The 13,563-nt window shown below is 33.7% G+C and overlaps 1 protein-coding gene across 6 annotated transcripts in view; it reads left to right on the forward strand.

Annotated features, from left to right (window-relative positions):
• Positions 1–13,563, forward strand: part of STXBP5 (syntaxin binding protein 5) — a 170,516-nt gene that overhangs the window by 131,431 nt on the left and 25,522 nt on the right. For all 6 annotated transcript variants that reach the window (XM_032873133.1, XM_032873135.1, XM_032873136.1 and 3 more), the window contains 2 exons: positions 7,014–7,064; positions 13,094–13,333. In XM_032873133.1, coding sequence (XP_032729024.1) covers positions 7,014–7,064; positions 13,094–13,333 — 291 coding nt within the window. The remainder of the gene's footprint in view (positions 1–7,013; positions 7,065–13,093; positions 13,334–13,563) is intronic.

Genomic DNA, 13,563 nt, shown 5'->3' on the forward strand with positions numbered 1-13,563 from the left:
AATTTTATCTCCAAACTCATGGAATTTATATTCTAACATGGGAGATGGACATGGATAAACATTGATATTATTAGTTCTAATGACTAATAAAATAATGTGTGATAAGTGACAAGAATTTTTACTACTTCATCTCACTTTGTCCTTGGATTCCTTGCCATATCCTTTAAGCTGATTTTTAGTCTTGTTACTATTCTGATTTTTAAAATTGAATATACATACATTTCAACATTTTGCTTGAAAAGAGTGGCATTGGATCTCTGAAGATGGTGAAAAACTGATATTGTCACCTTCTTTTAATTGCTGAGCCTCTTTGTTTAAACAAAGATTTTTTTTTGGCATCTACTGCCATAATAAAGAAGTCCTTTTACCTGTTATTGTTGGCATACTATTTCCTATAAAAGTCACATTCCAAAAATCAAAAGTTATTCTTCTGTTTTCCTTTCTTTTAAGAAACCTTCCTTGGAAAAATAAGATGTGGAACACAGTAGATAGAATAAGTAAAGGTAAATTATAGAACAGCTGCTTAATTTCAAAGAGTAATATGAATCTACATACTTTAGAAACTTTACAAAGATTTGTAGAGTTGCAAAAAACTAAAAAAGTATCATCCCTGACAAAACTGTCATCTGTGGTACAGAGATCCAAGCACGGCTCTGGAGATTTGTTTCTCTCCTTGCTGTTGAAACTACCATTGCAGACATGATTGTTGTGATCATGTATCACTTCATTATTCCTACCAAACAAATGAAGCTCTTTCAGTCATTTTGACACCTTCATTACAGTTTGTGAGAAGAGAATAGAGACTCAGGTTTACAACCTGCCAAGACATTATCTCTGATACCAGTTTTTTCAGATTGAAGAAACTTAATTGTCATTCCCCTTAGTTCTGCTGTGGACAAAGGCCTAGGAAAAGTGAACTAGTTTATAATCTCTAGTGACAAAAGATTTCAAATCAAGGGAGACATTGAGTACAAGGACCAAGAGTTGAATACACAGTCAAAGAAGAGAAAAACAGACAACTTATCTTCCAAGAACTCATTCAAATTGTATGTCTTCAGTTTGAAAGCCTCAATGGAAGTTGAGTAACTTCAAAGCATGAGCAGAAGGTTCTTTATACATGCCGTGAAATCAGCTGACAAGGTAACTGGGTTGGCAGGTGCTTCTGAGACTCCTAAGAAGTAAAAATTTGATCACCAAAAATTGGTGGATAAAGTCTATGATTGCTTCATTCACAGAATTACACTAGGGTACAGAGTATATGCTAGGAAGATTAATTAGAGGTTTTCCAGAGGTGGATCTGCCTCTTTCAGACCTACCATCGAGGAGGTTGACTAAACAGACCTGAAAATAAGTATATTCCCTAGAAGTCACAAAGTTAAAAGATAAAAATACATGGCCTAAATTTCAACTTAGACCTTAGGTTTGGGACTTAGCCTTCCACAGTAAACAGCTGTAAAACTAGTCAAAATATATAGGGTCTTCTTTCTAGGTATTGAGCAGCAGGCATCTAAGGCTGCCATCCTTGAGAGAAAGGAAAAATACGAAGTGAACCACATGTCCTCCCCAGTTTCTGCCGTGGAACACTTTCCTGTTGCAGTGCGGGGTGGGTAGAACTCAGGAGGAGCTGCGGTTGCATCAAGCTAAGGAAGCAGAGAGTAGAGTTCTGGGCTGCTAAAGTGACTAGAATTTTTGATATAGTGTACTTGAGAGGAAGGAACTGCACACAGAGGGGACTTCCAAGGAGTCTGGGGTTGGGGGAGGGTGATGGTTAGCTCAGGTTTAGCTCCATTCTAAAGCTATACCTGAACTGGGCAAGACTCTTTGAGGCTTAGCAGCAATCACCTGCTATGAGTCTCAGAACTGGCAAGGATACCAGCAGTGATTCAGTGCCAGGAATTGTTGCCATTCTAATGGCAACACCTTACTCAACACCTTGGTCATTCTTGATATCCCAAAAAGGCCACTCTGCAAGAGTAGGGATCACTACTTAGCCTAAAAGCCATATCCTAGAACTAAATTTAAACTGAAATAGACCTGTTCTAACAAAGAACAAAAACAAACCAAGAATCCTCCAGTGATTTAATGGCAAGGTGCAGAGCAAAGCTCAACACCTACTAACACCTACACAGACTCCCTTCAACACATTATCCACTCTGTCCAGTATTCAATCAAAAATTCCTAGGCATGTGAAATATTCAAAATCAAAGGTAGAAAAATGTAACCCATAATTGAGAATAAAAAAATTAGCAGAAACTGACTTAAAGATGGCCTAGATGCTGTAATTAGCTAAGGATTTTTAAAACAGCTGCTGTAATATGTTTTAATACTGAAAAGAAAAAAATGGTCATAATGAGTGAAGAGACAATTAGAGAATAGCAGCAGCAAATAGCAACTTTATAATGAATAGAATGAAAATCCTAGTATTATAGAACAATAAAACTCATTTATTCTATAATGAATAAAATGAAAATTCTCTATCACTGGATAGAGACTACAGAAGAAAGGGCTGTGGAACTTGATAGCGGATAAATACAAGTACAGTGTGGAATGCTGAGGATGTAAATCTTTCCCCACCTCCTCCTTCTGTTCTTCCCCTTGACATAAATATCCATAAAAAATAGGCAAGTTCCATTCAAAAGTAGGCAATAATCAGTCTGGCTTTACATTTCTCAGCTACAAACAATGCTATAAGAAAATGGAACAACTTGAGTTTTAAGGGAATGTAGTTGTGAGTTGGGACTTACTACCAATTTCTCTCATCCATGTTTGTCTTTGTTTATGTTTTCAGCTAAACAGAAGTTTGTGAAATATGTTCATAGGCCTTTCTTTTAAACTTAAAAGCTACTTCTTGAAGACATACTTTAGAAGACCTTGGGGTTTGAGGAAAGTTGTACTAGAAATGATTGTTCCCTATGGAACTCCCTCCTAAGGAAATAATCAAAATATATGAAAATATTTTTATACATTTTTATTGCCTTATTTATTGGGAAAAAACCTTATTGTTTAATAAGTGTTCATAAAAATAATATGAAGCCATTGAAATATACTAACAACTGAGGGAAGAAAATGCTTTTAGTAGTAGAACAAAAGCATGATACAGATTTATATGTTAAATAAAAATGGATATTAAAAAGTAGGAAATATGTAGACATTTTGCCTCTTGACTATGGGCATTTGTAGTGGCCATATTTTCTGTTTCTATGTTTTCCAAATTTTCTATAAAGAACACAATTCAAAAAAGCTTAAGGATAAATTGCATATATGAGGGGACAGAAGATGTTAATCTATTAATGCCTGTGAAACTATTGTTGGAGACTGTGTTTTTCAAATAAAAATTCTAATTTTAGAAAGAATGTAAGCTTTGAAATATTTTGGGAAGAAGATAAAGAATATTGTCCCGGTGAAGGATGCCTTACACAGGAGTTTATACCATGTCATTTCATGCATATGAAGTTCTAGAATACGCAAAACTGATAGATGGTAAAAAACAAAAAAACAAACAAAACCCAGAACATGGCTATTTCTAGGGATGAGGACAGGAATTGCTTGGGAAGAATATGCATGACCTTTCTTGGATATTGATGAGTTTCTATATCGTGTTCTGTAGTTACATAGGTATGTACATTGTCAAAACTCAATATGTATTTAAGATTTCATTTGTATGTAAATTTTACATAAAGAGAAAAATACTGTCAACAAACAAGTGGGGAACAGGTAGTTTTCTGAAAATGTACAAAGTTTGAGTTATCCTTTGCTGGCTTTATCTTCATGTCCCATGGTCTTAGATGGGTATTCCAGGGTAAGAAAGTTATAAGTTCAGTGTACTCTAACTGGCACCCTGTGTATGCATCTGTTAGTACCTGGTACATTGCAGTGGAGTTATTTCATTCCTCTAATGGGCTATGAACTCTTGAGGGCAGGAAGTCTGTCTTCTGGCACATGGTTGGCATGTGCCCAATAAATATTTAATAGGTTAATAAGTATCCCTCTGCCCTTGTCCCCACCACTGTGCATAACAAAAATGTTTCTCTATTCATTAAAATTATTCTGTGTCTTTTTTATGATGTTAATTGGTAAGTGGGATTAACAAAATAAGAAAGGTTAATCTTTTTTAACATTAGTCATTTCAAGTTCTGTATTCAAGAATATTGCTCAAAATTATATCCAAGTGTTATAGCAGTGTGGCTTAAATATTTTGAACACTGTGATCAGGTTTGTGGTCAGGTTGTGGGTCTCCAATTGCACAGTGTTCAGGAAAAAAGTTAGGCCCCATAATTAAATCATTTTGTGACATTTATAGTAAAGTCAGAAAATCTGCCTAGTCTTTTCTGTGTGTGATTTTAACCACAATAAAATGTCAAAGTTAGACCAACTGAAGAATTATTTGAAATTTGGTTATATTCAGGTTTTCTTTTTTAACATGGTAAAGAAATTATGTAGTGCTAGACCAAAAAAAAAAAAGTGTTTTGTGGGAAAGATTAACTTAAATTTTTTAAAATATTTGAAAATTTATATAAAAGAATTTATAGTAGAAAATCCTGAAGGAGATTGAAAGCATACATTTAAGGATTCAAAGGAAATTTCATGCTAGTGAAATTTTTTGGCAGAAATATGTATATGGTTATTGAGTGAAAGATTCAACAGATACATTTCTAACTGACAATTTTTACTTAATTTATTCTTGTTAATGAGGAATGAACTTGATGTAACTTCTAAATTATTCAAGTTATTCTCTTCTTTGTTATGTTTAGCTGTATATTGATTTTAGTTTTTGAGACAAACAAGGTTGAACTTAGAGTGGTGCATACTATTCTATACCTAGTGTCCTAAGGTTTTCCTTTTCTTTTTCTTTTTCTTTTTTTTCATTTTCCTGTTTTAGTTCCTTGGAATATTATCATAGAATTAGAATAAAGGAATGCTGGGTTTTTCACAAGTATATTAATAGATCATTTGTATAGCATTATACAGTTTGTTTAGAAATCCTATTTCATTTATTATTAGTAACTAACATTTATCAAATCCACGTTGTGTGTCAGGTATTATGCTCAGTGCTTTGGCTTACATCATCTTGTATAATCTTCACAACTATGAAATTGGCATTATCTATCCTCATTTAACAAATGAGGAAATATCAGGTTTAGAGAGGTGCAGTGATTGGCCAAAGGTCATACATTTGGTAGTCAGGTGAAGTGGATTCCATTTAAGGTTTGATCTGATGCCAAATCCAGTCCTACCCACTATACTTTACCCTTCCACATTTTACAAACCTAGATATTGAAACTTGTCAGGGAATGTTTCTTATAGACTAACTGCATATGTATACTGGGTTTGCTCAATTAGTTTTGGTTCCTATGCTGAAGTTTCTTATAGTTTAGGGACCTAGCTGCCCAAAGTGTGATTCATAGACCAGCAGAATTGGCATCTTCTGGGAGCTTGTGGAAGTGTAAGATCTCGGGCCCTCGTCCACTATAGAATCAGAATCTGATTTATCAGGATCACGAGGTGACTGGTGTGTACTTTCAAGTTTTTGATAAGCATTGGTTTGAAAGAATAATTGGATCAAAGCTGAGTAGTGGAGTCTAGAGAAGCATCCACATTATCTGACTTATGTCTTTAGATTCTACCACACTGATTTTTCTACTTCAGATAACATATGATAATTGTATAGATATTATTTATCAGTCTGTGTACATTGTACCCATGGTATTTGGTGAAAACATCTTTGAATTCTTTTACAAGTGTTAATGTTGCATTTTGGAAGATGGTTTTGTGGGTGTATCTTCTAATTTTAGGGAATTTTATATTAAATATGATGGCAACCATTAAATCAACTAACCACAGATTTCACTGGTTAGGTTTTTTTTTTTTTTTGTGGTAGTATATTTTATCTTTTAACTGATACTGATTATGTCTGGGTGAAAATGGGTTAGGACTGATTGTATATTTTAATCACTTGATTTTTAAAGGATGCTGATTAGATTGATGAAGCTTAGAAATGAAAACTTGAATCCCCCACCCCTTCTCGGTTTGCCTCATGACTATTTCCTAATACTGGATTTGTCATTTTTTTAGATGTGGAAGTTATATACTATGACTGGATTTCTCTTTGTTTACATGGCGCCCTTATGGACTAGCAGGGTCTGTGCTTTAAATATCTCTTAACAGCCCAGAATTTAACCCATAAATGCATTCATGTATTAACAAGTGCTTGTTCAAAATTGTGCATAGGAAGCACTATTCTGTTACGCATGCATTGCCACTAACATAATAGATATAGTTAAACAACTCCTAACTCTAAATCCTAGATTAAGGCAATAACTGACTTTGAGAATGGAAAGTGAATTCCAGTAAGTTTATACAGAGGCTTTTTTAATTCTGGTGCAGAATAGAAATTGACATATAGTTTACATTTTTGTAAATACCACAATTTCAGATTAACATCACTTTGTTTCATTTGTTTTTCACTGATATGTAAATAAAGGTGTTAACTTGTATCAAGAATAGGTGAATCCAGATAGTTGTATGATGTAATCAAATACCTAAATTTAATCTTAGATAGTTGTTTTATATTCTAGAGATTAACTTAAAAATAATGAACCCAGTAGCTATGAAGATGAAGAACTGGAAAGATTTTATTATATCAACTATCCAAACTCCATCTTCTGCCTCTATTGTCCTTACCTGCAACACCTTCCGTGAAATGACTCTGCTTCTCTTAGAAAAGCCTAACCCTTTCCTATGAGCCTAAGAAATAATTAACAGTTAGAATTAAAAAAGCTTTCTTGAAGTAACAACTTCAAGCACACAAAGATATCACATCAAGTAAGTACAAACTTATGAAAAGTTGAAAACAAGATTTACTTTCCACTTATAATATTATTCATCATATTTTAATTATCTTAGCATCTAGATTTAGTAACAAAAGTATTTACTTCTATCTGGAAGGGCAGTTGGTATTAATAAATATGAATCAAATATTCTTCAGAACTTTAAAAATGTATTTTGTTTTTCAGCAAAGATGTCAAGGAAGTTAAGCTTGCCTACTGACCTAAAGCCTGACTTAGGTAAGTAAAATAAATAAATAAATAAAATTTATAGTAGTTAAACTCCATTCAAAGGGAAGACAAGGAAATCAGAAGATTTAAAATTACCATAGATGAGATTTTTAACAAATCAAGTTTAAAATGACTAAGATAATTAAGGATTAGTAGCCTCTATAATGCCATCTATACATTATAAAAGATTATAAATTCAAGCAATCCAAAATAATACATTTTCTCAGCTCTCATACTTTATATCTAAACAAGATTTAGTATAAGACTAAAATTTGTGCAATTTCAGATTAATTTCTTAAAAGTTGTTATATCCCATTTAACTATGTGAAAACTTATTTGAACTTTATAATTTATAAACTTTAAAAGTTTTAACTTTTTCACAATAAATTAGTTTTCTGTATTACAATGAATTTCTCATGTCAAGAATCATTTTTACTCTTTGGTGATAATAAATTGGGAAGTAATTCTTTTTCTATAGCACTTTCTAGGCAACTAATCCACTAGGAAAACAGAGTGACCATATTCCCACTTCCTTTTGCTTTATATTGAGCTCAAAAACAGCTCCCTGATATCACAGAATAGGGACAAGACATTTCAGTAAAGATAAAAATAAACTTGCAGTGTTTCTTTTTAAACTCACTTTTTTTTAAATTTTAGAAATTTTAATGGTCTTTAATGAAATAAAAAGTAGACTGAAGATGGTTTCACCTATCTTTTTCTTTGAAATAACTAGATTTCCTCCCTTTTGCTCATCTCCTCACTGTTTATTCTCTAGATTCCTTAACTCCCCTTTTTTGCATAATGCAAACTTAGGTATTGTCCATTTCACCATACTATTTTAGCATTTCCAAATCATAATCCTATCTCAGTTATACTGATAGAAGATATACAATTATCAGTGATTGGGCATAATAGCTTCCATTGTCAGCAGTACAAGGTTCCATTCCTGAACACAGGAGAAACAATTTCGTAGAATCCTGTAGTAGGACTGGTCTTACGGGAACGAGGATTAATCTAGAATATAAGATAACGTGTTTTGAGAAGGGAATAGCTCCCTTTACTATATAAATGAAAGATCTAATTTGACACCAAGTGTATTTGAGGGGCAGAGTTTTCATCACTCTCAGAGGCCCATGATTTTAATAACACTAAATACTGCTAGTTAAAATGGTTTTGTGCCTTCTAGTATCTTAAAAATCTGAGAAACACATGGAAAAGTACTTTTAAATTAAAAAAATGCCATAATTATTTTTAAAAAGAGTATCATATGTTTATAAGTAATTTAATCTGGGTATATTCCATGCTTGTATAGATCATCTTTATTCAGTTCATGTTTAACCTTACATGCCCATGTATTTCAGTGCCCTAAGCCAATTACAACTGATTGTACAACTGGAACAGTCTCCGTGTTTCCTAAGTAATTTCCCTTCAAGTCCTTGTACTGCTGAACTATTTTTTTTGGTAGAGATTCTTAGCTGCTAATTGTTTTACATTGGCTGGGGAGTCAATAGGGAAAAACAATTTTATTGATAGGCTCAAACTACTAGGTGTTCCTAAACAGCAGCTGAGTCTTTTGGACTATCCTGCAGCTCTGGAAGCTTCTGTGACTAGAATTCACTTTGGCTTTTGAGGAAATCGTGCAACACTACACTTTGACTATAGCTTCACCATCCCAGATTCCATGGCCCAGCCTCAGGAACCATGGATAATATTGTTAGGGTTCTGATGTTACATTTCAAGTGGCAACAGAGGGGGAAAAATCAGATTTTTGTACCTTAATGTGAGTTAATTTTTTGTCCTGAAGTTTACCCTGACCAAATTCAACTATTGGCATAATGTTTTGACTGGGGGAATAAAATGTTGTTGCATAAGGCTCTATGTGGGAAGAAAGGGTAATAATAGAGGTAGAATGCTCTAGGCATCCAGAGAGTAACATGAAAGCAATGATTTGTGGCATGCATTAATAGAAAGCATTAATGGATAGAAGCATTAATGATAAATTTTATCCAAGCTTAGAGCTTCCAGAAACATCACATGTTCAAATATATTTTTTAATTTAAAGACTGAACTTTAACTCTCAATAATAACCAAAACCCTCTTCTTATATTTTGGTGGTTTGACTAATCCCATGTCCATCTGGAGTTGCCTGAGAAAGCTTTAGACTTGGACATGACACAAGTCCTGCCTTTTCCACTAATTAGCTTTGTCATCCTGGATGAGTAATTGAACCTAAGTATCTATTTTATTATTCATTAAATTGTGATAATAATGCTTTTCACTTACTATGTGGATTCAATAGAATGATAAATTTAAAGTGTTATGAGAGGGTGTATCACATGGTATGGCTTGCTTAGTGGTAGCCATTTTCATTTCTGCTCTTATTACTAGAATTAAAATAGAAATTTCTAGTCCATTTGTTTAGGTTGCCTAATTTCTAAAATTTAAGCCACAAAGACCCACAACGTCTGACTTATCAATAGTACAATTGATGAACTGCTAAAAATTCTAACTTACTTTCCAACAGTTCTAGGCTGATAGAATTTGCTAAGTTTTGGATTGATTCTTGATTCAGTTCACTTTCACATATTGATCTATACTTAGGAGTTTCTTTGGTAAGCCAATTTTTACAGAGAAGTCATAATAAAATGCAGTTGTAGTTTATGAATTTTATATAGTTAAATTAGTCCATTAAATTAAAACACTATTTATTTGGCCTATGAATTAAAGTACAGATTAAATTTGAAGTACAGGTTGTTGTGAATCACCTATTGTAATTCTAATAGATAAGAGTAAGAATTTTACACAGATTAATTTATAATGAAATTTATATTATCAAATTTTCTTATATGATCAAGTTTATATTACCAAATTTTCTTTTTTTTAATTTTTTAAGATTTATTTATTTGAGAGTGAGAGCAAGGGGGAGGGGCTGAGGAAGAGGGAGAGAGAGTCTTAAGCAGCAGACTCTGTGCTGAGCACGGACCCAGATGTGGGGCTTAATCTCATGACCCTTGAGACCACCTGAGCCAAAAGCAAGCGTTGGATGCTTACCCAACTATGCCACCTAGGTGCCCCTCAAATTTTCTTAACAAATTTTCACTGATTTCTATCTTTGTCACTGGGTCACAACTGAATATATATGTCTAATCACCTTGTATGTGTATGATTTATTAAAGTAATGAATATTTTTATCATTGGAAAATATATTTAAAATTTCTATTATTTGGGCTGCCTTGCTGGCTCAGTCAGTAGAGCACGAGACTCTTGGTCTTGGGATTGTAAGTTTGGACCCCATGCTAAATGTAGAGGTTACTTTAAAAAGTAAGAATATTTCTATTATTTTACTAAAATAACTGAATACTTTAGAGTTAACATTTGGAATCAGTTTATATATTTAATATTACACACTCATCCAGTAATGAGCCATTGCTTATGGGAAGTTGTTTCATTTATAGGAAATAGTTCTTTTTTGCCATGTCAAAATCTTTAAGAGGAATTACAGGCAAAAGAGAGAGATCTTTAGGCACTATAGTTAGAAATTACCCATGTTATTGCCATAACTAGTAGCTTTATTTTCAGAGACTAGCTATAATCAAAATTCTGTTGTATATAGTTATCATTTGGGGAAATATTTGTCAATCTATTAATTCAATTTTTTAAAGATTTATTTATTTAAGGAAGAGAGAGAGCATGCATGTGCATTCAGGAGGGGCAGGAGGAGAGAGAGACAAGCAGACTCCCCTCTGAACATGGAGCCAGACATAGGACTCTATCCCAGGAACTCAGATCATGACCTGAGCCAAAATAAATTCTGATCCTTACCTGACTGAGCCACCTAAGTGCCCCTGAATTTAAATTTGATTACAAAAGCTTTTAGGGGGTATAGTTAGGATTCAGTTTATACCTTTTTTATTTAATAAAGTACAATTTAGAAGACTTTATTTTTTATGACATGAAGCCATTTCTTTCATGATAACATTGAAAGCATGTGATTTGAGGACCTATTTGTTAGATAAGAACAGTAAAAACTCCTGCAAAATTTATTATGTCCCAAAGGTGTGACAGCAAGACATCGGTTCAGATACTTTCAGCTATAGATCTGTCTTCAGCAAGTAATTATTAGATACTTTTATAAGCTAGGCACTATGCTCAAACGGACACAGCTCTTGTATTCAAGAAACTTAGAGTCACTTTTTTTTTTTAAGATTCTTTTTTTTTTTTTTAAAGATTTTATTTATTTGACAGAGATCACAAGTAGGCAGAGAGGCAAGCAGAGAGAAAGGAAGGGAAGCAGGCTCCCCACTCAGCAGAGAGCCTGATGCGGGGTTCGATCCCAGGACCCTGGGATCATGACCTGAGCCGAAGGCAGAGGCTTTAACCCACTGAGCCACCCAGGCGCCCCAACTTAGAGTCACTTTAGAGTGAGGCCTATGATAAGTCTGGAAGAACTATAGAACAAATGTACTATTAGTGCCATGGGAGAGAAAAAACTATCGAGATTCAAAAAAGAGAAAAACCATATATGCTTTTAACAATCAAGATAAAACTTCATGACAGTGATGGTACCTGAGATGGCCAACAAGCACAATCTTGGTAGAGAAAAAGGTGAGGCACAGGAACCAATCGGAAAGAAAATCACAAGCAGAAGTCTAAAGTAGGTGAGTGCAAGGTTTGTCTGGAGAACAATGAATAACTCAGTTTGTTCCCACAAGTTCCTGAAAAGCAGGGTACCATTGAAGATAAGGCCAGAAAAGAGAGCTGGAATAGTTTGTGGAGAGTCTTAAAAATCTGAGTAAGATACTAAACATAATCAAATAAAGAGGAACCACTGAAGACTTTTTTAAGTAGAGGTAATAGAATTATGACTGTAACTTATAAAATTCAATTGAATTGTGTTAGAACAGTGACAGAATGAAGGTGGGAAGACCACTTGTGAATTATCAGCAGTCTCAATGAATGGCAATCGAGGCCTGAATGAAGGGTAATGGAAGTCGATTGATCTTGAAGGAAACAACACTGGAGTAAAATAACATAGGACTTGGCATCCCATCAGATGTATAGATAAAGTGGAAGGAAAGAGCCAAAACTGAAACTCATTTTAAGTGTTCCCTAGAACTGGGTTGTTATGAATATAGAGAGTGCCATTAGAAGAATTTAGAACTTTGGGAAAATAATGTATTTTGATTTTACATAAGAGAAAATTCCCATAAATTTGGAAATGCAGTTGCAAGTGAAAAGAGGCCAAGGCTCAAGGCAAACTTGCATTTGGCCCCAGTGAAGAAGGCAGCTGAAGACAAGAGAGGGATTATTACTATAATTTTGAAGTATCCCTGTCATTACAGAAAGAGGTGAAAGGAATACACTGGTATGAAATTAAGTATGAGCCAGATACCAGTCATACGTTTTGATGTAAAATGCCTTGAATGAATGTTGATTACAGTTAAAATGGCTTTCAAGGAAAACGAAGGCTAAATTTTTATGGATTAAAGACTTTCATATGGACAGAGTTGAAAAAAAAATCTTCATTCAACAAATTGAAGGTAGTATCAGAGTACTTCTAAATGGAATTTTTAAACATAAATCACTGAAAATGCAACAAAAACTTACGAGGTACTATCTACTGGCTAAATGAACATAATAAAAAAAGAAAAGAAAAGAAAATGCCCACAGTTTTCTAGTTCTACCCAACCATAGAATTAGCATTACCAAAGGAAGAAACAGCATCATTAGAAAAGAAGGTGGTGAGGTCTAAGATGAGAAAAGCAACCAGGATACGAACAAATAGCCACACCAAAAACCGTATAGATCACACAGCCAAAAATTCACTGGAATTGCACCCAGCTCTCTTCTGAAAAGTATGAATTTATCTGTTTGCATTTTATATCTAAACAAAGGAAAAATTATTACCATTAAAGTAAATTGTTTTTAATTAAAAACAAAAATATGCTATAGGTTTTTTCTTTTTGCAAATTAACCATTTGGTCAGATTTTTATGATATTTTATAACAGGCAATCTCACCCATTTTAATTCATTTCAGATATAAAAGATAATTCCTTCAGCCGATCACGGAGTTCCAGCGTAACCAGCATTGATAAAGAATCTCGAGAAGCAATTTCGGCTCTTCATTTCTGTGAAACTTTTACTCGAAAGGCAGATTCATCTCCCTCCCCATGTTTATGGGTTGGTACTACATTGGGAACAGTGCTAGTTATTGCACTGAACCTTCCCCCAGGAGGAGAACAAAGACTTCTTCAGCCAGTCATTGTCTCTCCAAGTGGTATGTATGCTTTCATGCCGTGCTTGCACTGAAGGTCTTACTTGCCGTATTTGGTAGAAGCATTTGCTTTTCATTTTTGAAATGATCTATGAATTTCTATTTTGAAATGATCTATGAAACATTTAGTTTACATTTTAGATTACATTTAGATGTTTACATTTAGATGTAGTCTTGTGTTTTTAATGAAAGAATACATGAATAAGATTCCATTGTATCATTTATTTATACAG

This window comes from Lontra canadensis, unplaced genomic scaffold, assembly GCF_010015895.1.
Source record: "Lontra canadensis isolate GAN:19392208 unplaced genomic scaffold, GSC_riverotter_1.0 scaffold47, whole genome shotgun sequence".
Classification (NCBI taxonomy): domain Eukaryota; kingdom Metazoa; phylum Chordata; class Mammalia; order Carnivora; family Mustelidae; genus Lontra; species Lontra canadensis.